Source organism: Grus americana, chromosome 1, assembly GCF_028858705.1.
Source record: "Grus americana isolate bGruAme1 chromosome 1, bGruAme1.mat, whole genome shotgun sequence".
Classification (NCBI taxonomy): domain Eukaryota; kingdom Metazoa; phylum Chordata; class Aves; order Gruiformes; family Gruidae; genus Grus; species Grus americana.
In genome coordinates, this window is record NC_072852.1 from 190,267,951 (window position 1) to 190,293,358 (window position 25,408).

General features: G+C 47.4%; 1 protein-coding gene across 1 annotated transcript in view; it reads left to right on the forward strand.

Moving 5' to 3' along the window:
• Nucleotides 1-17,575: 17,575 nt before the first annotated feature.
• FOXO1 (forkhead box O1) overlaps nt 17,576-25,408 on the forward strand; it is a 66,219-nt gene continuing 58,386 nt past the window's right edge. The window contains exon 1 of the mRNA XM_054805078.1: nt 17,576-18,418. Within this exon, the coding sequence (XP_054661053.1) occupies nt 17,813-18,418 (606 nt within the window). The 5' untranslated portion in view covers nt 17,576-17,812. The remainder of the gene's footprint in view (nt 18,419-25,408) is intronic.

Genomic DNA, 25,408 nt, shown 5'->3' on the forward strand with positions numbered 1-25,408 from the left:
GCGTCAAGGTGCTCTTGCTGGGGGATAAGGCAGTCCGTGTCATCCCATGCCACCCTAGAGCTCCTGAAGCCCCCATGTGAACAAGACCCATCATTCATGGATCATGAAGTCAAAGTGGGGCAACATAACCCTCTAATCTGACACCACGTGCAGCACAAGCTGGGTGGGTTATTAATTTCAACTAGAGCATCTTTCTTCCAGAAAAAAACAAGCAAACAAGCCAAACATTTGGAACTTAATTTCCACTGATGGAGAGTCCACAGCCTCGCTGGGTAAGTTGTTGCAGCGGTTAATTATGCTGATGAAGTCAATGCAGTTACTGTAAACTCAAGTTATACCAGTGTGACTGAATACAAAATTTGGCCTAGTTACCCGAAAGGAGCAGCACTTTGAAGTCTCTGTATGTCTTTAAATAAAATTATTCTCCAGCGGAAGATGCGGAAATGCAAAACTTTTCCTCTAAAGCATGCTACAGCAGTCAATCAGTCTCCAGTATACTACTGGAATATTAAAACCAAATCCAAATTGCACCCATGTTTAAAACAGTTAATTGGACTTATTTTATACCTAAGTCTGTCTGTCGTCGTTAGGGCTATATTGCTGCTGGCTGTGATAACATTTTATCTGTTAACTTCCAAGCTGCTACGACTAACACCAGCTACTCATGAAATGAGTCAGCTAACTTTCCTTTTAACCGTTTGTTCTGCTCCCTGAAGGTGTTATGAATGTTTTGGTATGACAAGCTGGTCGACACTCATTCCTTTAAAGCTTATGTAGCAATTTTATTGTCACATTTATTTTCTAAAAAATGGGGTCAGAGTTTTGCAGCAGCTGGGCAAGAAACAGTTCCAGCTTCAGTGTGAAGACCTGAGTGAAAACAACTGATTTATTTAAAAAGCATCTTATGATGGAAATTGATATTACAAGTTCTAGGTTTTTGTTTCCACAGGAACAATTCTTAAAGTCTATCTAAATTATTCAGAAACTGCCGAGGCAGTTTTATACTTAAACAAGATTATAAGGAAATACATTGCAAACCACTGCAACAAGTCATTACTAATCACAATCAATTGGAGTGATTAAAGCTCTGAAATCTCTCCTGAAGTGGCATTAATGAATAAGAAATTGCATGCAAATGGCACTGCGGTTCTTGGTCCCAGCCAGATGTTGTGCCTCTCGTCCCCCTTCTCGCCCAGTGCGCTGGAAGGTTTTCCCTTGAGCCGACATCCTGATAAATGACTTTTCCACCCCAGGTGAAATCTCCACAGGAAGACTGGGGACATTTATCCTAGACGAAGAATGAAGGCTGTAGTGTGTTGCACCCTAAAAAAATGTTAACCCCTATAGACTAGTCACACCCTTACTCAGGTAAAATATTTTCAGACCAGCTAACTTATCTCTTCGCGTGTAAAATGTCTGTGGTATTCTTCTTAACTTCCTGTGCTTAACTGCTGCTGCTATGGCTGCTACGCATGGCCAAGAAACTATGCTTTCCCACTTAAGACGTGAACAGAGAGCTCCAGCATATATTTATCTTTTTTGCACACTTCACAGAAATATTTTGAAGCTTAAGAAGTCTCTTGGATTATGTTTGTTTGGTGTTTCAATAACCTCCTGTGAAAATGCTCGCAGAGGATTATTCTTTCTGGTCCGTGATGATTTACTTATTTCTCCAACTCAATGTTTGCTTCATGCTGATTATAAGGGCCATAAAACCTGAAATGGCACTGAAGTGCATCATTTCCAGAGGCTGCTTGCTGTCTTTGCTGGGAGAAGACGAGGAATCACAGCCTGGAGGATGCTCCCTGGACAGAGGACGGAGCCTGCTCTCCTGGGGCTGCAGAGCAGGGCAACGAGATGTGCCAAAAGCTGCTGACAGGGAGCAGAGGGTGATGGATGTCCCTGGGGGAGGTTCATGGCTGATAGCATCTGAGGAAGGTCCCATAAAGCATGATCCTTAATCCGTCTCCTTGGGAACCCAGAAAGGCAGATGTAGTTGGTGGGATGTGGATGAATTTGAGCCCTGAGACAGAAGAGGACAACAGTTTCTCCATGCCTACCGTGCTGGTGTAAACGTGGCCTGCATGACAGAAACCTTTTATAATGTCCCTGTGTTTTATCCTCACCCAAACCATCCAAAATAAAAAAGGAAGTCCACAATTACCAGTGTGCACCTGTCCATGCCCCCCGGGAGAGAAATGTGAATGTCTGCTGCCCACCTCAGCCAGGAGGCAGAAAATGTGCCTACAGACTTTGGTGCCCGCGCCTGGGAGAGCCGCGGCGTAATTGCTGAGTGGTGAATACCAGTTTTTCATGTTCTGGGATCCTTCCCTACATCCACCCACTTTATATGATCCTTTCCTGTTTAGAGAGGAGATTATCTCAGCCCACAAACACCCCTGTAGCGAGATAGCTTTGTGCAGCTCTTCTTCGTGTGGCAGAGGTAATGGTGAGGATGCCCCATGTAAGGAAACCTGTGCACCACAGGATCTGTTCTCTGGGCTGCTCTGCTGCTGAGCGCTCTTTTTGAGGCCTTCTCCTCCAGCCACTGCGCCGCAGTAAACCATGTCCACACCACGTCTGCAGTGCGGAGAGCACCATCAGCTCAGCGAGGTTTCGCAGCTGCTGGAAGAGGCGCCGCTAGGATCAACACCTGCTTTAGGATGCTCCCATATCCCAGCACAGCACAGATGTCCCTCAAAGGCTGTGAGAGGTGACCCAGATCCAGTGCATCATATCTCCCCAAAGGGTGTTGCTGCAAAGCGGTGCTTCTTGACGCAATTGCTTCTTAGTGACAGGAATGAGGTAGGTGTGTTCTAATGAAGAGCGGCTTTAGCTTCACTGTGAGTCCCTGTGTGGGAGGATTGCTCTGCTGTGGGTCAGCACTGTGGGTGGGTTCACCCCACTCCTCCACACAGCCACTGGCCCCAGGCACTGCCGGATCACCCCTCTGGCTCTGGCCAAAAATTCACCAGAAATCCTTCCTTGCTGGTGGTGCCAGTGGTGGTGAAGGAGGTGATGAGCTGGACTGATAATTGTATCTTCTGTAGAGCTATAGATAAGCAAACATTTGAGGAGGAAGAAACTGGTGAAGGGAGAAGAAGAACCTGTATTTCTCACAGTTTCAGGATACTAGCGCTTGACTAACAGGCCAATGTGAGCTGGGGCTGTTTCAAGCCAGACTGTTTTTGACGTGGTGGAAGGGCCAGCTGATCTTGGAGGCTGATCACCTTCCTCCTCCTGTAAAAGTCAAAGGGCTGTCTCCCCAGTAGATCTGCTTTGATTTAATACTCACCTGAAAGGAATCAGGAGTGCCTCCACAGCACCTAACGCTTTGTGAGCCTACAGTTCATCCCTACAAACTTGTGCATGGTTCTGTGTGTACCAGAGTTTCAGCTCACGGGGTATCACAGAGCATTTTCTGCTTCACTTTTTTCATAGTCTTTGTAAGAATTCCCTATTTTTACCCTCAGCTGTTACTTACTGAGTTGAAGGGATGTACTTGCAGTGGATATTCATTCCAGGTTACCTGGATGGCTGCCTGAGAGGCTTCATGTTTGTTCTTACCTTCACGAGCCCTTGTCCCATGGTATAGCTTCTCTTGGAGAAACCTGGCATCTGACCCTACCATTGTTCCTCCATTCCTGTGAACAGTTTTATGGTTTGCATGTTTGAGACTCTGTTCTGCTTTTCTATCCGTCTAATTCACAACTACTCACCGCTGATATGATCCTCTAACTCTGAGCTGACCACAAAATTTTGCTGTGTTCAGCAAAAGCAGTTTCGCTCTTCAAAACCTTTCCTGTTGCCCCTTGGTGCAGCATCGCTCCATGAATCAGTATCTCACTTCTAATGGTGAAGAGTCCCATTCATAGTCAAGATGGTGTTTCTGGCACTGCACATAGCTGTTTTCTGAAAAGTCTCTCCTGCTCCTCTGTAATCTTTCCCTTTTTAACTGTGCGGATTGTGCATGCTCTGCTTCTCAGAAGGTACTAGAAGCCCTTCTCTGAAGACTCTTGCAAAAAAGTTTTGCTTCTTTTAAGTGAGACAGATCTTTGGAGAGCCAGACACTGCTAGTGTGTGTTTCCTTCCATGCTTTAGACAGTCTTCCACGCCATTTTCTGTACGTTCTTTATTGGCGCATCTTGCCAGTGTCTCCCTGCACCCTCAGTTTGCATCCCCTTTCTGCGCACATTGCAGAACATAAAGTAGTTCTTCCTACCTTCATGAAAAGACAAAAAAAAAAAAATCGTCTTGCATGATCAGTGCATTCCCGGGATGCTTTGACGCCCTGGAATCCCTGGTTGCTGCCGCGAGGTTCCCGCTTCGCTGGTCACCCTCCCTCCCCATCACTCTTTGCCCTGCCTCCACTTCTGATACAAAATCAGTGTTCTCTGCTGGTAGATAAGGTGAGCCCTGCGGCAGAGCAGCTAACAAAGGTGAGTCTTTGTTATAATAACAGGTGAAGGGAGCAATCTGAGAAGGGGAAATCTACCTTACTGTGTAGTACCAGTACCAGCTGACTCCATCTGCAGCTCTTCCAAACAAGAATATTCTGGTCTCCTAAAGGCCATTGGTAATTCTGACTATAATCCATGCAGGGGGATCAGACTTTAAAGTCCTTGTCAATCTTCTCTCCCTCTCTGCTGACACCAGCCTATTTTCAGGTCAACATATTCATTTTTAAGTTGCTATTAAGTCTACAACACTGGCATGGCATTTCAAAGTAAATTCAGTAGCAGAGGTTGAACAATGGTCACAGATTACTAATTTATGTAGCTTTTATCAAAGCAAAGTACAAAGATGCTTTTAAATAATAGTCTTTTATTAATACCATCAATACTATTATTACACGGTACTATTGAACATACAATTTTACGTTTAGCTGTGAATTTATTTTACAGAAAAGAAGATGGTTTGCAGTGCTGGCTGAAGATCTTTCAGGTTAAGAAATGATGTTGTATATAGAATGGCTGCAGCCTTTGATTTCTTGTCTTTGTATAAGGAAAATATGTGTGTTCTCAGTCTTTACTGCTGTTGGGCACCTGTAAGTCATCTCAAAACTTAGCAATATGTGAAGGTTTTCTATCCAGAATTGAAGCAACAGCATTAGCCAACACATTGTCTTCAAACACGGAAATTGCCTCAAAAGTATCAGTTGATATTTGACGTAGATTGGATCAAGCATTTGACAGACTTTAAAAAAAAAAAAAAAGGCAGTTGATTGACAACTGTGAAGTCAGATTACATTTTGTTAATGCTGCTTTGAAGGAGGGCTTTCTTGGTCAACGTACCATCAGTGGTATGACTGTAAAGTTTGAGCCAGAGCCAAAGCTTACCAAGTCTTTGCTCATTGGCTTGCTCTCATGTCTGATTTTGTGACGGCTGGGATTGCCCTTGGAGAGTGAGCACAGGCTATTGAAGCAGCCGCACATATCTCTAGCAGCCTGCAGGAAGGGTGGGCTTTTCACCCAGCTGTAGAGGTGTGAAGGTAACTTGTGTCCAGGTCAGCGCTAGCTCCTCTACATTGTTCCCATCAAGTCAAAACAGAGGACTGCTCAGCTCTCCTGGCTTTCAGGTCAGGCTTTGGATAAGTGAATTTTCTCTGCCTGTTTTTCTTCCTCAACTACAGATGGAGCCAAAAGTGGCTGGCAAGGACCTAAACATTAAATTTTAGATGCCTGAGTCATGGCAGGTGAATCTTACCCACACATTGAACTGCTAAATGAAGCCGCACGCAAGCTCTTAAGCCCTCATCTCCCCAGAAGCCTTGGCCAGCACAAAAACGACTTAAAAGCCGCTCTTCCACCTTATGACTGGGAAGATTGCAGGTACTTTCCCCTTTGCCTGGAGATATTGTTAGAAGGCAGCAGAGGCCCGTTTTACCACCATAACAAGTTAATTAACTCCATTTTCCCCCAACTAAGCTGAGCAAAGGTTTTGTGCAAGCCACACGCACTATATTGAGAAGCAGGGCTTTTCTTCCACCTTCTTGCTGTGCCTGCAGTGATATGGCTAACAAAAGCTGTTGTCTTCTCCAAAGGAAAATCATATTTCTGAATTGTTTCCGACGGTCTGGGTTGCTCTTTTGGTTTCGAACTAAACTCGCTGCATTAGAAGAAATCCCTGTCGCGAATTGCCTGCTTCCCTCACCAAGCCCTTGTGAATCATCCATGAGGGAACAACACGGCCCCGCTACCGTGCTGAGCACAGCAGCTGCCAGGCTGCTTTCCTTGTCTGCTGCAAGACGATGCCCAACATGAGCATTCTACAGCTTTCGTGGGTCGTTCGTGCGACTTTCAAAATTTTTGGCCTTCTTTTTCCTTCCAGTTGATTCAAACAAGACATGCCACCACGTTTTGCAAAAGAGTTTCCAGATACTTTTTCATAGTGGGGCTGCCTGTGCCAAGAAGTGTACAAAGCCTCTGCAAATCAGGAAACTTACTCTGTGGTGCAGTCGATATAGGAAAAAAGCTCACTTGCCGCTTTTCGTGCTTGGCTCTGCCAGTGCAGATTCAAAATCTCGCAGCTTCGATTCCTGCGAAGCACTCTCAAAATATTTTTCACAGACTGCTTTCGCTCGAAATCCACGGGAGCAGAGCAAGCTGTGCAACAAAGCATGCCAGCATGCTTGTGAAAAATCCCTTCTGGATGCCTGTCACTGCTCTGCTTAGCATTTGCCTTTGCACTCGCAATAGCCATTTTCTTGACCTTGCGTTTACCTCCATGGCACTTACCCACTTCCTTGCTCAGCTGCAGATCTGGGTGGCTGGCTCAGACATTGCTGCACATGCAGCAATCTGTCTGCTAAACAGTAACCCCACTAAGGAAGAGATGTGCTGATTTGATCTGACATTGGCACATGAATTTGATTAAAATATCAAAGAAAGAATCCATTGACGTAGGTGCTTTTGAAGACCCGTTTGCACGACTTCAGAGATGTTACTCAAATAGATGTTTTTTCTGATCACCATAAGAAAATCTTGGGTTTGATGATGGAGGAGGAGTCACTACCCATTCTGTAGCAGTGGTCCTTGGGATGAAGAGTTGTGTAATCGATGTGCCAGTGCTCCACAGCTGGTGTTTTGCAAACCACTCATCTGGTGGCTGAGCTACTCTGGCTGCTGATTTCACAGCACCAGCAACCACCGAGTCTCCTTTCTCACCGGTGGCTGGATCAAGCTGAAAACCAACGAGTGGATGAAGGTGATTTGAGCGACTGCTTCTGCAAAGACTTTCCTCTGGCCTGTGTTAGGCCACAGAGTACTGTCTTGTCCCTGGAGAAACAAGAATTGAGGGGAAAGATTATAATGCAAACCCATCATGCTGCAGAACTGCAGTAGGGTAAAGACATATTCCTGAAGATCTGTCAGAAAAGCAAACAAAACAGAGAGCTGTTCTGGTGAGTTACAAATATTTGGCCATCACTGTCTGCAAACTAGAACCTTTGATAACCAGTCAGCTACTGAGAAATTTGACATACTCAACAATGAGTTTTACAACCATCTCCCCTCTCAGCTACCAGATATTGATAGCTTTTTAAGAACATAATGACATCTTTTTGGGCTTTCTTGTCCTCTCTTTGTTCTCTTCTCCTTTTCTTAGCAGTTAGGCCCATTCTTGAGCTACCTTCCCACCCTTGACAGAGAACGCCGTAAGATGACTGTACATCACCTTTTTCACTCTTTCTACCCTCTCTTCAAGCTGCCAGATGTTCAGCACTGGTTAAAGTTGATGCCCTGGAGGGGTCTGAATGATGTAGACACCAACACTGTAAGACGTGTAAAATGCAGTTATGGTCCATTGGTGAGTCTCCAGGGTGACAAAGCTGGAGACTGTTGGTGACAAACCAAGTCATCTCCACAGCCCTGGGGCTCTGGGGAGGGTAAGTCCTTTCCTCGCCTCTGTGCAGGCTGGCAGTCTGAGTTGTGGAGCCTGCCCGGTTTGGGGAACTGACCTTGAATGGGTTGCATGCTGCTGTGCTGGATCTCGAGTGTTGCTCTGGAGGAGGCTGTACATCTGCTTCACACCCGAAGAGCCCCTCTGCTAGCAGGGGATTGAGGAGGAAAGGTCTAGGCAGGGTCAGACCGGTGCCTGTATTTGCACTCCTGATTTAGTTCCAATATTAAAAAAACCCCCCTCATTAGATTCACATGATGGAGCAGCAAAGAAAGTGCCTATTTATGGAGGCTGAGGAGAATCCACAGAGATGTGGGTTGCTGTTATTTGTCTGAATGGCGCCTCCTGACATCACGAGTGGCTGGAAAGGCTTGTTCAGGAACAATGGAGAAGGCAGCTCTGCCTGGCTGTGTTAAAGCCTTAACACAACACTTTCAGCATCTAGAATTGCATTTCTTGTCTTCTTGACAGAAGTCTTATTTTACAGGAAGTTTCATGTGCAAAGAGGGAAATGCTTTTTGAGTCTTGTGAGAAAAGTGTGGTCCTTGCTTGTTTGCAAGGTGACTTTTCAACCACACCATGGCGATTTTACAAAGAGTAAGATTAGGTGTATATGTAGAAGAGAAAAAAAAAGCTGTAAGAAGAGGTTTCACTAAAAAACATTATAAGAAGATATCAACTGAAAGGAAGACACATCTGGCAGATCGGGAAAAGTAATAAGCAGTCCTGCTTTTCTGCACTGAATTTCCTGTAATTTTAAAAATGCAGTTTTGCAACAAAACTATACAAGGCTCAGGTTTTTAACAAACCAACATATGTTAAGGAATTCTTTAAAATTCATTTTTGTTCCTTGTCCATTTTATTTTGGACTCCTGAGTCCTTCTTCGAATGTGTATCCGTACGCTCGGTGGCCATCATTGCTGGGTCCTACTGGGCAGAACACTAGCAAGAAGTGCTGAGGGTGCCTTGGAATTTATTCAGGTGGGTTGCCTGATATACCACTTTGTCAAGAGCTGTCAGTTCCTGGCATCCCTGAGCCTGTCAGTCGACGCATTGTGCCCGGCTGTTCGGGACAGTACACCTCTGGGCGAGCGCTCCTTTGCTGGCTAACTCCAAATCTCGTGGGTTTTTTTGCAGCATCACCTGGCTTTGCTGGAAACGCTACAGGGAAGCCCAGCCCGAGGGTGCTTACTCTAGATTGTGGGTGCTGCAGGGCAACGTCAGCTGTGCCCCAGGATTAAAGGGAAAGGAAATGCTGACACACGGCAGAAAACGAGGCGCAGGACCAGTTTTGCTCGACCAGGTGAACTTCACTGTAGCATAAACTATGGAGATGCAAAAGTACTTCTGACTGCACCAGGGGCAGGAGGTGTGGATCTGTTCACCCATTAAATCTCTGCAAGGCACACTCTGGTGGGGATGTGAATGTGGCCAGGGTGAGCCCTCTGGGAGACACCCGTGCAGACCTGCCCGGACACCTGCGGAGGTTGCCCATTGCCCCTTGGAGGCACAGCTCTGGGATGACAGTCCTCCAGTGCCTTTTAAGTGGGTTCTTTGTTTTGCAAAAGCTCCAGTTCTGGGTGCTTTGATACAAGTCCTCTTTCTTCATACACTGGCCAAGTCTCATTTCTCTCCTTGTTTTGTGCTCATTTTCCTCCTTTTTATTTTTTTCCTTTCCTTTCTTGCTGGTTTTTCCCTTGTTGTGACTTCTTTTTGTGATTTCCTTATCTCCCCCCACCCTTTCCCTCTTGTCTTTTTTTCTCGCCGCTCACTCTTTCCCTTCTGCCCCTTCATTGTGTTTCCCACTCTCCAGCAGCTCTGGCACCCATCGGAGAGGACAAGGTGTCTCAATGTCTCTGTGCCTCAATGAACCGATCCCCATCCCAGCAAAGAGGGGATACCAGAGAGTCCAGTTGCTGTCAGACTCTGTTTTCTGTTTGCTCGGGGGTTTTGGGGGGTTTGGGGTTTTTTTGTTGCAAGCTTCTTCATCAGCCAGCAAGGTTGGTAGCCACAACTGGAGCAAAGAGTGAAAGTGGGTGGCTTTCAGGGAGCCACTGCTGATTTCTTTGCAGCTGCAGCAGCATTTCTGTAACGTGTGGGTGGACGGATCTGAACAGCCCCACCATTTACCCCTTCGCACCCGATGCTTTTCTCCGCTTCGAGGCCCCTCCTAAATCTCATCGGAGATGGATTGGATAAGAAGAGAAGCCACCAACCTGCCGCCTGCCATGTGCCTTCCTATTACCGATCACATGGCACAAGCTCATCTGATCCTGGTCGAGGTTCACTATGCGGGGTTTGGCAGATGCAAATGTAAAATTGAAACTACTGGTTGCTCTTCTTATCTGTTTTCAGGCCGGTATGTGGTGTGCCTCTGCCTTTAGGCAGAACCTGCCGCTGGGACCTTGCTGGTTTCAGTTTCATCAGTATATTCTCCTTGCAGGCCAGGCCTAAGCAAGGTTTGCATTTGCAGCACCAGATCTCAAAGCACTTAAACTTTTAACAACTAACGTGGTTGCAATGGGCTGACATTTTTAATATCCATTTTGCAGAGAGGTAAAAAAAAAAAAAAAAGCAGAGTTACTTTGTTTCACAAGAAGAAAGAGAGCATAGCTGCCTGGCGTTGTCGTCCTTCTGCTGCGGGCGCTTACACTGTGGATGATATTTGTATGCTGTAAACCTTACCTATTGAGCATCCTGCCCAAACACTGCCTTCTGTAACGTGTTAGTCACCAGCAGTGTAGGAATATATGCATATAAGTTAAAATACTGTCTTACTATTATTGTCTAACCATGTTTGCATCTATATCAATCTAACGTAAAATGTATACAATGATACCATGCATATGGATGTGTGTGGCGTATACATAATGCACTCATTTGTATGTAAATACAGTTGTGTATATATATATATAAAAATATGCTTTTCAAGCATGACTTCCACAATGGAAAAATACATTTGTTTTTAAAAGTAAGTCTTTATTATGCCGCAGCCTCTGTGCTGATTCTGGCTATACATTATTTTTCTTGTTGATGACAGGTAGCTATAAGTTTTCCAGTGAAACAAAGGAAAAGAAGATGAAATAGTTGTCAAGCATTGCATTGTACCATGCCATGAATTTTCCTTCCTACAGGCTGAAGAGAAACCACTGAATTATACCGTAACTGTCAAGCGTCCTGTTTTTAGTTTGTTGCTCAAACACAATAAAATTATTTAATATACAAAAGCTATCATGCGAAGCCAGTCAGTTTTTCCTCCAGCAATATATCAAGGAAAACAAGAAATGAGAAACGCACCTGAAAATGTTGAAACATTGACCGTAGGATGTGGGAGAATATTGTAATAGATCGTATTTACGACAAAACAGAAACCCAACACCCTGGAAAACATACACACCGCTTGAACTGTGTTTACTTCCAGGCACATTGGCCTTTGCATAGGGGTGGGCCGGGTGATTCAGCTGAATTTGAAACCTGATAAACTCTTGCCTTCTGTTTTTACATCACAGCCAGTGATTGCACATGACACATTAAAACCAGATATCACTACGTAGACGCTACCTTTAGTATTTACTGTATCGATCCTGGTAAGGATCATTTCTTCGGCGTATTTTACTTCAGTCTTTCACTTACGGATGTGTGTACTTGGGTGCAAGAGGATCTATGTTTAAATGGAGGTCTTGAGCCTAGATTGTGAGAGAGTCAAGAGATTAATTTGTGTCAAATGTTTTCCTCAGTTTACCTTCTTCTGTTTATGAGATGTGGCAGCAGATTGTGGTTCCCAGCAAATGTATGTCTCACTTGAGCTTATTCAGGTAACACGGTTTTGTTCAAATGCTAAGTAACAGCCACACTTAGAAGGAATTTGAGCTGCGTTAATCGCACCAACCAGTAAAGTTGTATTATTATTTCTTTTCTTTGACGGGAAAAACATATGAGCACTTCTGACATGAACTCTTGCACAAGGAAATTAAAAATTAAATTCTGATTCCTTCAAATAGTGTGACTTAAAAATGGTTTCTGTGAAACCTTGCCCTGAAATCTTAACAGTTTACATTTTTGCAGATGCTGAGGACAAATGATGTATGAACAACATCAAAGGAAATTGTCCAAAAATACATAGTAAATATTTTTACTAGCTATTTAAAAAAAAACCCAAAGGGTTTTTTTACTAAATCCTTTTTTAAATTTATTTAACTAAATATTTATTGCGGCATTTCTTTTACGCCAAGTGTTCCAACCTCAGCAGCCACTAGGTCTGCACCAAGATTTTGAGAGCCCACATCCCTGCCCGCCCCCAGCACGCTCCATCTCCCAGTCTGGAAAGCACAACTCCACCCTCACCCTTCTTGATGGCTCCCTGTCATCCTTCCTCCTGGCAGAGCCCTACGGCCACTCCCTGCCACTGAAGCTGCTGTAGAGAAATTGGGGAAGAAGGAGGGGGCTGGCTGTGGGCTTTGCTGTTGAGTTTGGAGACTTGCTGCTGATTGCTGGTGGTGGAGAGGAGGAGGAGGAGGTGGTCATGGTTGTACTGAGGATGCAGCAGCTGCTGTGACAGCCCCGGTTGCAGCAGCATGGCTCCCCATGGCAAGCAGTGAGGAGGTGAAGGAGATCACACTTGGCTGTTTGGGCAGCTCTCTCATCAACCACGGTTCCCATCTCCTCTGAGAAGAAGGGGTGGGCTGCATGGAGGCTTTCTGGAGGCTGGAGCTGCACCACACTATGCAAGGATCTGGCAGTTCTCGACTCTGAAATACGTCCATTGAGGCAGGCAGGCAGTGTAGCCAGCATTTACAAAGCTCTCCTGACCCTACAGATGTAAATCCAGAAGGGCCTTGCTGCCTCTACTGGGAGCATTTAGGATTTTCACCTGTGTGTAGCATGAGGAGGAGCTGAGACAGAGCAACTTCAAATCCCACACCAGCAAGTACCCTGACAACTGTTGGGTGACATGATTTTTTTTTAAGCCTAAGGACTGGGATTTGGTAGACGTGGCTTCAAAAATCTGTATCTACACTTGTGTCCTCTGCGAGGTCCTCTGCATATTCATGGTCACCAATTTTCCCCCTGGAAAGTAGGACCAATAATTTTTTCCTTTATTTTGCTGTCTCTCTGCAGTGCCTGGTTAACCTGTTAGCCCAACGCCGTGCAGCACAGTCTCCTTCTCACTGTTGAGCTCGGGAGGGCTGCAGCCTTCCTGGGGGTTAGAGGTGCTAGGGTAAAATAGATAACGAGAAGTACTGTGCAAGCTTGCGCCTGGCAAGGCTGAGTGCTGCTTGTCTCACTTGAGCAAGTCGTCAGCATCATCCTGCCCGTCACTTCTGGTTTGCACCAAGCCACCAGACACTTCTGGAGCCTCAAAAATCCTGGGGACACGATGACAGGTGAATCGGCGATTATGCATTTTCCATGCGCTATAAAACAGGATGGGTGGGATTCGCTGGCCTGAAAGCGAGTGTGACCTACTCGGAGTGAGAGCCTGGCATCCCGGTGGTCGGTCAGCTCCGCCATTGGGGGCGGTGAATCATCCTTGGGGGGGATGTGTTTCCCTCCATCGACCGCAGAGGGACCCTAAATGTGACACCCACCTCTCCCTGGGCCAGCTGGACCTCGACCTGTGTGTGGGTGCTGCCGGGTGAGGCAGGAGGTGAAGGGCAGGATGGAAAGGGGGGTGGGGGCATTAGCACCACCAAATCATGGCAAGGGATTAGCAGATCCTTAAATTCTCTCTGTGGTCTGTGTGGTTGATGGGGAGAGATGTGCACTCCCAGGAGGTAACACACAGCAGTGAAATTAAGCTTCTGCTCCGAAACGTGCTCCGGAGGGGCTGCCTTTCTCCAGTGGCTGTTGAAGAAGCCTCAGATTGGTTGGGAGAGCTTCGGGCACCTTGAACTCCCTCAGCTGGACAGTGCAAATTGCCCCTCCACCCGGGACATGTCCAAACCCTGCTGTGCGGGGAGACTCTGAAGCACCCCAGGTCAGGAGGGAATGTGATTGAGGTGCCACGACACCCCTCCGGTACGCAGGCTCCTCGGAAACGCAGACTGCAAACCAAAGTCAATCCCTTCTGAGAGACGTGGGAGGAAACTGGAGGTGCTGAACTCCTCCATCCTTCCTCAGAAAATAAGCTTTCTCCCAGCTCTTATGGTACCAGGTGCAAACTGGTATTTCATCATTGCTTTTGTTCTGTTAAAACGTTTGTACTCTCTCACCATGCACATACATGTAGAAAAAAGAGCTGTACACAGAATATGAGTGCTTTCAACTTCATGTAATCTCCTGCCGAATTTGATCAAAACCTCAGGGAGTGCATTATACAGACAGTAGTAAAAAGACAGTACAGATCCTTTATTTTGGCTGCCTCAAACCTAGAATATGAATATAAGACTGCGCTTTATTCCAGTGATGATAAAAGGCAATCTTGAGGTCTTTAATTTGAAAAAAATACAAGTTGATGCTAAGGATGATAGGAGATATTGTGTTGTAGAGGAGTGGAAAACTGGAGCAGGAGTAGGAGTAGAGAAATGAAAAGGTGGAGTGTAGGAGGAGGACCGTGGGAGTAGAAAATGAATTGTGGTGCATCCATCAGCATTTCGGCATTGTGGGAGATGAGATAAACTTAATGCTGTCATTTGTAGATGCGGTAAAATTTCTTGCACTGAGCCATCACTGTGCTGAGCTGTTTTAGGAGGAAGGAGCCCCCCTTCAGCAGCCAAATGGATGGTTTTGTTCACGGCAGCGTTGTCCTAAGGGCGGTCAATGGGGTTGGGGTGCACTGGGAGAGCGGTGCAGGTGGCATTACAGCACAAAGCTCGCATGACCCTCATATTGTGCATGGCATGTGTGGCACTTGGTTGCTTTGACTCTAAAATTGATTGACACGAAAGGATTCAATCCCCAAATACTCGATGGAGAGAAGAAGTCCTACGAGGAAAGGAGAGGATCACGTAAGCGTGGACCGGGGTCTTGCAGGACTCACTCACCCAGGCAGTTCTGCCGAAGTCAGAGCAGACTGCCTGGATTACTCATCCCAGGAAAGTGCACAGCATCGTCTGATCAGCCTTCATCCTTCCTCCAACCCTTGGCAGACCTGGGCACAGCCGATAGCATGCAATAGTCAAAATCCCCGTGACAGAGCTAAGCTCTGCCTGTTGCGTTGTGAGTCACAGGGCCCCATTTGCCGAGCAAACGCAGCATTTTGAAGGCTCTGGTTTTATCGCACTCTACCTCCATGTCCCTCACCCCTCACTGCAAACTGCTCTCTGTATTCACTGCTAAGTTTCGAGCTGCAAAAACATCAGTGACATGGGGCACAAATGTGGCAGAGCCCCGCCAAGAAGGTGAGGTGAGCAACGGCAACGGCATGTAGGACCGAGAAAGGGCAATACAACCCTTATCCTGCAGAACGAGCCGGGCTGAACTACGAACACACCAGGGCTTCTGAAAATCCCACGGCAGTAGCTTTCTTCCTGGTTTTCACAGTTGGCATCTGACAAAGGAAAGCTGGTTTTTTTCAACATCTGAGTATACCAATAGAGGTCAGGGAATAACATGTCAACTTTTGACAAAATAAAAAAGCAAGGAGCATGAGATTTTTAAAAAGACCTTAGAAGAAAGCCTGGGTAATAAATCCATTTCTTCTAGCGGGATGGGTGCCAGTCTGGCTCTTTGATTTTTTTTTTTTTTTCAGACACCAGGGAAAGAAAAAGAAAACGTTTCAGTGTTCTCGGGCACTTCTTTTGTTTTGGCTCCCATTTAAACACATCCATTTGCTGTGCGTCCCTGGCTGCTTCTCACCATTATATAATCTCTGCTTCTCCAAGGCAGGGTGCTCTCCCTTATTGCAGGGCAACTACTGTAGCCGAGTTGTGTAACGCTGCCGGATAAAGCTGTTCCAAGCTGAAACGTGGCATGCAAGTTATTAGGTTGAACTGGGACTATTTTGCTTTTTTTTTTAAACTGGAAAAAAAGGGGATTTTCTAAAATCCGTAGGCTAAACAGTATAAATTTATGGGTTGAATCCTTTGCAGGATTTGGAAAACATAAAATTACTTAAAGGCAAAGCAACTCTGAAATTTGACAAGCAGCCAGCCTATAATAAGGTATAATCACCTTTGGCATTTGGGAAAATAAACATGACAAAAACAGTGCTTTAAAATCTGATCAGTTTCTATGCACTTATGCATATGTTGCACTAACTACACAGTTAGGTGTCACTGCACGTCTTAAAAAGTGCTTTCATAATAGATAGCATGTGTATGTAGATATATGATCTGTCACTAAATTATATGCTGTGGGCCTAAATCCGGTTTTATACCCTCTCTCCTTCATTATTGTTACTCATTTTCAGAAAATATTTTATAGGAACAATGAACCACATTTAAATAACCTTGATGCTCTCTGCCTTCATGCAGAGAGGAGGGAAGAGCAACAGGTTTGCTGGCTCAGCGGTGACAGTTACCCCGCTCCAGTGGTTCTTTGACAGGCAACATCAGATGCTGTGGCTGGTCGTGAATTTTGTGACTTACTAAGCCATGTCCGAAGCATATTTTTTAAAAGCACTCCTCCTATTGAAAACAAAACAGATTTTCTAAAAAGTAGGGTTTGCCAGTTTGAACAAGGTTTCGAGTCATGCCTCATCCCTGGGATCGTTTCCCCAGCTTAAGCAAACCTCTTCCTTTTAATTTTAAACAGAATAACACGCCTGTGTTGCCTCGAACATATATCTCTTTGTATGTTTATGGGCTCAGGAGGCAGAGGTGGCATGTCCTGTAACTGCTGCCTCTTTGGAAGGGGGGAATACAAGCCTTACTAAATTGTGTGGCCTTGGGGTTTGCCGGGAAAAATACAAAGTATGTTTAATAGTAGACTTAAAATGAAACTATCCCGAGCTCCCGTGCCTGCCCACGGAATAAAACACCAGCTCACGGTATGAAAACACGCTCAGCCGAAGGGGAGGTTTATCACTTCGGGAGGCGCAGCCACTGTCTGGCGAGGAGCCGGCCCGGGAGGGAGGGAGGCAGGGCAGCTGTCGCAGCCCCCGGTCCCGTCCCCCCTGCGCGGGGGCTGCCAGGGCCCCCACGGGGCGGGCACACGGGCGGTAGCGGCGCTCCGCACGGAACCAGCACCGCCGGGCTGCTTGCTGGGAGCGGGGAGCGGCCCGGACCCCCCCCCCGCTGCACCCCCCACAGCCGCCCCGCTGTAGCCGGGCATGCCCCCAGACCCCGCCGGTGCCCAGGGGCGGCAGACACCGGGGCCGTCGGTGCAGACGGCAGGACCAAGGCAGAAACGCTCGGGGGGGCATTTTCCGTGGCAATTCGCCGTGCGAGCAGAGTTACTTCCTTCGCACCCCGCGGCCGAAGGGCGCTCATTCCCCGGCGGGGCAAGGGAGCTCCGGCACCGCCCGCGCAGCCCCTCCGCCGCGCCGAGCCCGGGGCTGCGGGGGGCACGGCCGGCCGGCCGCCGCTTCTCACCCCCCTTCTGCCTCCCGAAAACAAAAACCACCCAGAAACAGCACGGGGGCACCGGCACCCTCCTGCCACACCGGCCCCGCGGCGGGAGGCGGGCGGGCGGCGCGGCGCTGCCATTGGCGCGGCGCGGGCCGTCCCTCCCCGCCGGGAGGAGGAGGAGGAGGAGGAGGAGGAGGAAGGCTGGAGGCGGGCCCGCACGGGGCGGTCGCTCCAGTCGGTGCGCGCCGGGCGGCCGGGTCGCTGCTGTTGCTGCCGCCGCGGAGGGCAGGGAGCCGGGAGTCGGGCAGGGGCAGGGCGGCGGGGCCGGAGCCGTGAGGGGAGTTGGCGGCCGTGCCGTCGGGGCCGCGCCGGTCCGCGCCCGGAGCCTGCATGGGGCGGCGGCGCTGAGCCCGGCCGCCCCGCTGCTGCTGCCGCCGCTGCCGCGCTCCCGCCCCGGCCCCGCCATGGCCGAGGCACCGCAGCTGGTGGACATCGACCCCGACTTCGAGCCGCTGCCGCGGCCCCGCTCCTGCACCTGGCCCTTGCCGCGGCCGGAGTTCAACCCCCCGAGCTCGGCCACCTCCAGCCCGGCGCCGTCGTGCGGCGGGCAGCCCGAGGGGGCGGCCGGAGCCGCGGCCGGCGCCGGTGCCGCCGCTTCGGGAGCGCTCAGCGCCGACTTCATCAGTAACCTCAGCCTGCTAGAGGAGAGCGAGGACTTCGCGCCGCTGCCCCCCGCCGCCGCCCCCCCGGAGGCAGCCGCCTGCCGCTGCGGGGACTTCCCGGCGCCCGAGGCCGGCTGCCGCCTCCACCCGCCGGGACCGCCGCCGGTGCCCCCGGTGCCGCCGCCCGTGGCCGGTCTGTCGCCGGGCCCCGTGGCCGGGCAGCCCCGCAAGAGCAGCTCGTCGCGCCGCAACGCCTGGGGCAACCTGTCCTACGCGGACCTCATCACTAAGGCCATCGAGAGCTCCCCCGAGAAGCGGCTCACCCTCTCCCAGATCTACGAATGGATGGTCAAGAGCGTCCCCTACTTCAAGGATAAGGGCGACAGCAACAGCTCGGCCGGCTGGAAGGTGAGGGGCGGGTGGTGGGGGTCACCCCGTCGGAAGGGGGTCCCGGGAGGCTCCGCCGCGGGGCTGTGGGCGCCGTGCTCGGCGCTGCACACGCTGCTGCCCGGGCAGGGAGCCCCGGCGCTGCAAACGGCTGGGCATGCTGCCCTCCCCCGGGCTGCTCGCTGCCCGCCGCGCAGTTTGCAGGGCTCCGGCTCCATGCCTTTTTTTTTTTTTTTTCCCCTCTCCTTAAAATTTTACTTTTTTCACCCTTCCTAAGGGAAAAATCCTAAGGGAAAAAAAAAGCGGTTTTGCCCTCCCCCCGGTGGGGCGCAGGAGGGGCCGAGGCCGCCCCCCCCCGCTCCGCTCTCCGCCTCCCCCTTCGCCCTGCCCCGCCGAAAGCAAAAGTTCACGTCGTGTCACGGTGCCGTCCCCGGGCAAACCCGGCGGGAGAGCCGCCGCCTCCTGCTCTCCTGGGGCGGCCGGCCGTGGCCGGGGTTCAACACTCGTGCCGTAGGGGTGGCCGTCGGGCGCTGCGGAGGCTCCGCCGGGTTCCCTGGGGCTGCTCGGCCCTGGGGAGGGGGCCGTGTCGGCAGCCGCCCCGGCGCGGCGGGGTTTGCCGTCGGGCGGTGGAGAGGGGGCAGAAGCAAACAGGGATGGGGAAAGAGCGGAGGCAGGACAAGGGTTGCAAAAATACCGTGTGTTTAATGAGTAAGCCGCTGTATTTGTCTTGATGGCTTTGTTAAACTTTGGTTGCCGGAGCGTCTTTCTCCTATTAAATAGTGGGAAAGAGTTTCCTCCTGCAGCGCAGCCTCTGCAGCCGTAGCAGGCTGGTAGCAGTAACCTGTTGGTGGTAGGGATTTGTGCTCAGCCCTGCGCAGGCTGAAGCCGAGCGGCTGGTGCTGCTCAGAGCCAGGCCGTAAGGCTCGTCCCCAGGTCCCCTTGGGCCCCATGGGCACTGGCCACCCTCCCGGGCAGGTTGCCCTGAGCGTGGCGTCGCTTCGTGTGAGGCTGCGTGGCCGTGCTGGCCCTTGCCCACCATGGTAGTGGCCGCACGAGGCCCGTGGTACCTTCCAGCTGTGCATCCCTGCGGGTGGGGAAGGCTTAACGCTGCTGCGAACAAATCCTCTTCCTCTGAGGCCTCTCTTGAGAAAGTGTCACCCACCTGTGCCCCTGCTCGTTTCGGAGGTAGAGCGCGTAGTTTCGTGACGCTGTTGCGTGAGAGCGTTGTCAGAATAAGCTTCAGCTGGGTGCATAAAGGCAGAGCCTCCTCCGCCCTGCGAGGGATTAAATGATGGCAATAAATGTGTGAGGTACACGCACCCAGCACGGTACCAGTGCGTCCTGGTGTGTTTGTGACTTCGGCCCAGTTGGGGCCAGCCAAACGCTTTGCTTCGCTTTCTAGTATCTGTATTATTTGCCTTTTTAAAAAAAGAAAGTGTCAACTCATATCGTGTATTCATGTTTTTTTAATTGCGTGGCTAGGAATGTTTGTTACATCAGATTTTTGTAAATTTATTTTTTTTTAGAGGTCAGCAACATCCTGCTGAGGAAATGCAGATTAATCTTAAAGTCATTTTTAGCTGAAGGCTTTTAAGGCTTTTAAAAGTAATTTATTAGTTTCTATCGATGTGTTTGACTAAAAAATTTAAAGGATAATTATCTGAAGACATCTTTCATGAAAACCCTTAATAGGAGTGAAATGATTGATAGCTGACAACTTTTAAATAAGGTAACTTGTCACTCCAAAATGCTGGGATTTTTCCAGTGGTATTTCAGTCTCCTTGAAAAAAAGCAAGATGCATCAATTTCAGAATGAGTAGAAGAGAACTGAAAACCAAACAAAATAAAATCAAAGCAAAGAACTCCCAAATTCAAGCGAGCAAATAAGAAACTCTGCTAGCTGTGTAACTTACTAGGTGCTTCCTATTTTATTGCTGCTCTTCCTGTGGTGCTTCAGCAAGTAAGAAGCCTTGCACTCCTCTTGCTGACAGAGCGAGCTCTTCCTATGCCCACATACCGCCGCTATGACAGGGACAGCCGTTACTAGTGTGGTTTTTCGGCTGTGGTACCCTCTGGTAAAGTGCAGTAGGTACCCTGCCACTGCTAGCGGGTAAATGCACACGTACTCTCTTACCGTGATTAAGTAGTTACTGTGTTCTGCGTTGGACACATGTTGCCCTAATCCCTTCCTTTGGCTGCGTCACTGCCAGGCTGCTCAGAAAGTTACACGCTTGCAGTTTTTACCACTTTAGCCAGATAAATGCAATGTTTCTTAAACACCTTTTCAGATTGAGTTACTGTCAGCCACTGGGTGTCAATGCTATAACTGATCTGGTCGAGGCGTGCAGCCCGTTTGCCTCGTTGAGCACCATTTATCTACAGCTCAGCTTGAGTAAGGGTTATTTTTATTTTTCAGTTCGGGAGGCTTTTGGTTTGTTCATGCTCTGGGAGCTCCGAGACCTGCTGTAGGTGCGGGCGCGGGGCTGGGAGCGAAGCCTGAGTCAGCCAGGGCCCCAGCAGAGGAGCATCGCTCCGGCGATGAGCATAGATTAGCGGCGGATTTTTTTGCTGACAGAGGGAGCGCGGGTTCGCGTTAGAGCCTGGCGCTGACTTAGGGCCGGGAGTATGTTGTGTGCGGGTGTTTCGCAGTCTGAGAAAGAGAGGGTGGGGTTTTTTTCCCCTTAAATAAAACTTTGAGACCCTTTACCTTGTTGGAGTTTGCATATTTCTAAGTGCAAACAAGGCACCTTTCAAATTATATGCAAAATCTATGAAATACAGAAAAAAATTAAAAAGAATGTGCACTTTCTGTATAGTGGCAAGGCTGTGTTTCTCACCCAGAAGATAAGGGCTAACTGCTGTTAGTGTTGTGAATGTGTACTGCCCTGATTTAATATCTGATGCTGAACTGCTTTTTCATTTTTCACTGAACAGAAAAGTTCAACGGTGTCAACATTATCTGTTAGGAGCTCAAAATAGCATCCAAGTTCTTTGAATAAAAACATTCAAATAAAAATGGCTTTTTAAATAAGAGTAGAAGCTAAAGGTAGTAACATAAAATTATTAATAGTAGCATATTTAACTGGGTAAAATTGTTCTCAGTCATACATACAAAGTAGTTTATTCCAGACTTTATTAGCATAATCTCTGCTTTATAAATAAAACACCCCCTTGAACTCCAGGGGAGCACAGTCTGTGTGACCCCCCATGCAGTGGCTATCTTGAATGAAGCACTTGGGACGGGCTTTGCCAGACCTGCTGTATTACTGAATGCGAATGAGTGCCGATAGCGACTGGCGTTACTCAGAGAAAGCTGAAGCAAGAACAAGATGTGTTTCAGAGATAACAGAGAAATTGTGAAAGTTGCATGGAAGAATGAAACTTTTCTCCTAGTAGTAGTCAAGTGAAAGCAACGTCTGGTTTTAGTGTGCAAGTGGGAGACACAGGGCTTAAGATGGTCTGTAGTCCTCCAAGAACTTCACCGCAGCTGTAGATAACTTTTCCTTTACTCAAATCTGGTAGCTTTTTGGCTAATCATCATATATAAATTATAAAATGTCTCTGTGATGTGCATATTTCATGATGTCTTTGCTTTATGGCAAAATTGTTGAGATTTATCGTAAAGGAGCTATCACAGTTAAGCTTCCTTGAATGATCTCATCCTCTTAGCCTGCTTTTGAAAATGGGTTCACATCAAAACCTATAATTTTTCTTAAAACAGAGAGTTTTGGTGGCACTCATCTGGAGGTGGATGGGTTGTTTATTTTTCACAGTGGCAGGTGTTAAGGTCGCATGGGTATTTACACCTCCTCGATTTCTAGTCCCAAGGAAACTTGATCACCTAAATTTATTTGTTGCCATTGCTGAAGGACTGAGAATAGATGATATCTAGCTGCAGAAAGATGAATGGATGTAAGCCTGAAAGCCTGAGGACAAAACAGGCGTGGGACGAGTGCTTTGGGCGGCCTTACCGGAGGAATACTCTGTGGTCATGACTCTATTCTGTAGGGAATGCAAAATACATTCTGGGTTGTGGCGTATTTGATTCACAAGCCACACATAGTATGAAGTGTTTGAAAGACTTTGAGAAATCAAGAATAATCTTCACGGAAGTTGTCCAAACCTTTTGATTCTAGATCAGTGAACAATTTAAATTGTGGAGATTTATACAATTTATTTAAAGGGAAATGAGTACATCTCTGTGAGGTTTTTATCACACATTTCTTTTTCTACGTGGAGATATCACAACTGAAGATTGCCTTGAAGAATTCCTGTGTGTTCCCTCAATGCTGGTTACATACCTGTAGGCATATACCTCCGTCCCTTTAGATGCTTCCCTAGGTGATTTGTGGACCCCCTAGCATCTTGTATTATACATGTAGCAGACACACACGCATATGTAAGTATTTATGTTTGGTTTTCTGTTTCTGGATTCTGCCAAGTTAGATGTGATTACAGTCATACCTTTTAACATGTGGCACTAGTAATAGCCTCAACAGCTGGAAGCTGTAGTTGCATCTGCTCTGCCGTGACGCCTGATCTCAGTGGAGTCACGCTTGGAAAAACAGCCAGACCGGTCCCAGCCCCTGCCCACCCTGTTGCGAGTTTTACTATTTAGTGGCTTGCATACCTGCTCACTGCCACTAAAAACGTCCTTTATAGCAGCCTTCCTGGTCTGTCTGTGAGTCACCAGCTTGCATTTCGCTTAGTAAGCAAGAAGCTTTCGGGTATGAAAGTTCAGCTTAATCTTTGCAGATGCAAGGTGCTCTCCTTGCCTGCGCCCCAATAACTCACGGCAAAGCTGTATCACAATGGCCAGTTCCTTTTAAACTTAATTTTGTTTCTCCTTTTATGTTTTCCCTTTTGACCTCAGCCCTTGCTTGAAGGGAAAAGCCCATTCTGGCCTCAAACCTGTAAGTTCCTGCCCAGTTTTTGGGGGCTTCCCTTGCCCCATCCCATGGCGCAGCAGGCAGGCTGTGGCCGGGAGGGACTGCGATGTCTCTCAGCAGCTGGGATGCTCAAGATGCGCCCGCTTGCAGTGGCTTGTGCTGTCCGGTGTGATGTGTCCCTGCATTCACGAGTGGTTTTGAGCTTCCCATCAGGGCCTTGAATTATTTGTTGGAAATACTCTTCATTTTCTTTGCCCATTTTCTATTTGCTGTGATGTCTGTTCAGTTAATTGTATGATTATAGGCAAGATTAAACACCAAAACAAAACGCCTGAGTGGCTTTGTATACTGACTTAATGAACTAAATTTTCCATAAGTGCCTGATTTTTAAAGAACCTCAATACAAAAATGAGGTAACTGCTCTCTTTGCCACTGTATTCCTTACGACACACTCAGCTGCTTCCTTAGTATCATTATTTTTGTATCACTTAACACTGTTTCACAAGTTGTCAGTAAAATTGGTGGTTTAGGGAACTGGGGATTTTGCTGCCTGGGATGGAAAGGGGAAGCAGTGTGGTACAAGGGGATAAAGATATTTAGGTAAGGTATGGGAGGTTTTTTGTTTCTTTTTTTTATTTTTTTAAACAATAAAGTAGGCAATATTTTTGGTGTCTTAGTTTTTTTATAAGACTCTAGAAATTATGTACTCTTGAGATGCTTGTTCAGACTTTTTTTTTTCAGTTTCCAAAGCATAATACTACCTAAATATATGCTCCTCTGTTTACACAACTGGTGAATATTTTGTAAAATGAATGTTTGGCTTTTGGAACAAAACTGCTGATACATTTTGCAGCCACAGATTTGTGAAATATGTAGGGCTGTGGCTACAGAGATTCAACCTTCAGCCCCTTCTGTTTAGTTTGTATATGAAACAAGGACTTCTAATGGAAATGATTTTATAACCTTGAGTAATGAATACTGAAGTAAGATGCAGTAAAGATACCTGGTAAATAGTTTGTTTTCCTCTTTCAGAAACATGTAAAAATGGATATATTTACTTTATTGTAAATAAAGTAAAATAAAATATTGTACGAAGAAGGAACTTCAAATTCACTGATGCTGGCTGCTGCTAGTCATAGTTAAGCATATGGTAGTGAATTCTAATATTTTAATGAATTTTGTAGCATTTTGTTTGTAAGTCTAGTTGCCAAAATGGGTTTTAAATATTAGGGAAACACTGCTCTTAGTGATGATAGGCTGCACTTCAGAAACGAAGCACACTGGGAAGAGTCACATTTTGAAGAACAGCGTCTCTGCTGCTCCATAGAGAGCTTCAGCATGAATTAAATTGATCTCTCAGGACAAGTGCTATTCACACTGAAGTATTACTTCTAAATATACTTAGTAAATGTTATTCATGTGTGTTCATCAAATGGGGTGCTTCATTCCTGTACTGTAGTTTGTGATACACAGACGTCTTAAGTTAGCAATGCAGCAGCTGTATCATGAAGTTTCTTGATAGGTCTCGATTCCTAACAGAGGAGGTGGAGGAGTAAAAAGAACGATGTCGGCTGCTTTTACTGAATTGACAATTATCTGCTAAGAACTTCATTAGGCCTTGTGCTAGATTTCGATAGTGGATACTAGTCTTTACCAGATCACTTAAAATAATACCTAAGGAGGCAAATGTTTTGAAGCAATTCTGCAGTAAATGGTAAAGGTTTAGCAAAGCTTTGCTTCATGGCACATGGGACCAGAAGTGGCTAGGTTTAAAAATGTAGTCACTGAAAACCTCCTGGGACTCTTGACAGCTGCTGCATCAGACAGAGACTGGAAATTTGCTGGAGGAGCGGAGGGCAGCTCTCAATTTGCTCAGACAACTTACTGTTGTTAAAGGCATCTTGCGTCACTGCACAGTATCAATGATGTTATAGTTCTGTTTGAAAATACATCTTATTCTAGAGTTAATTAAACTTAAAGGTACAAGTCTTCTCTTGTTCTAGCCGTAGAAACTTAATTTTTGGGAATGTTAGGAATCCATGCAGCTGGAAGTGCATTCAGTCCCGTTGCCGCTTCAAGCCAGAGTGCCAGGGATAGCTGTGATTGCATTTCTAAGCAGCCC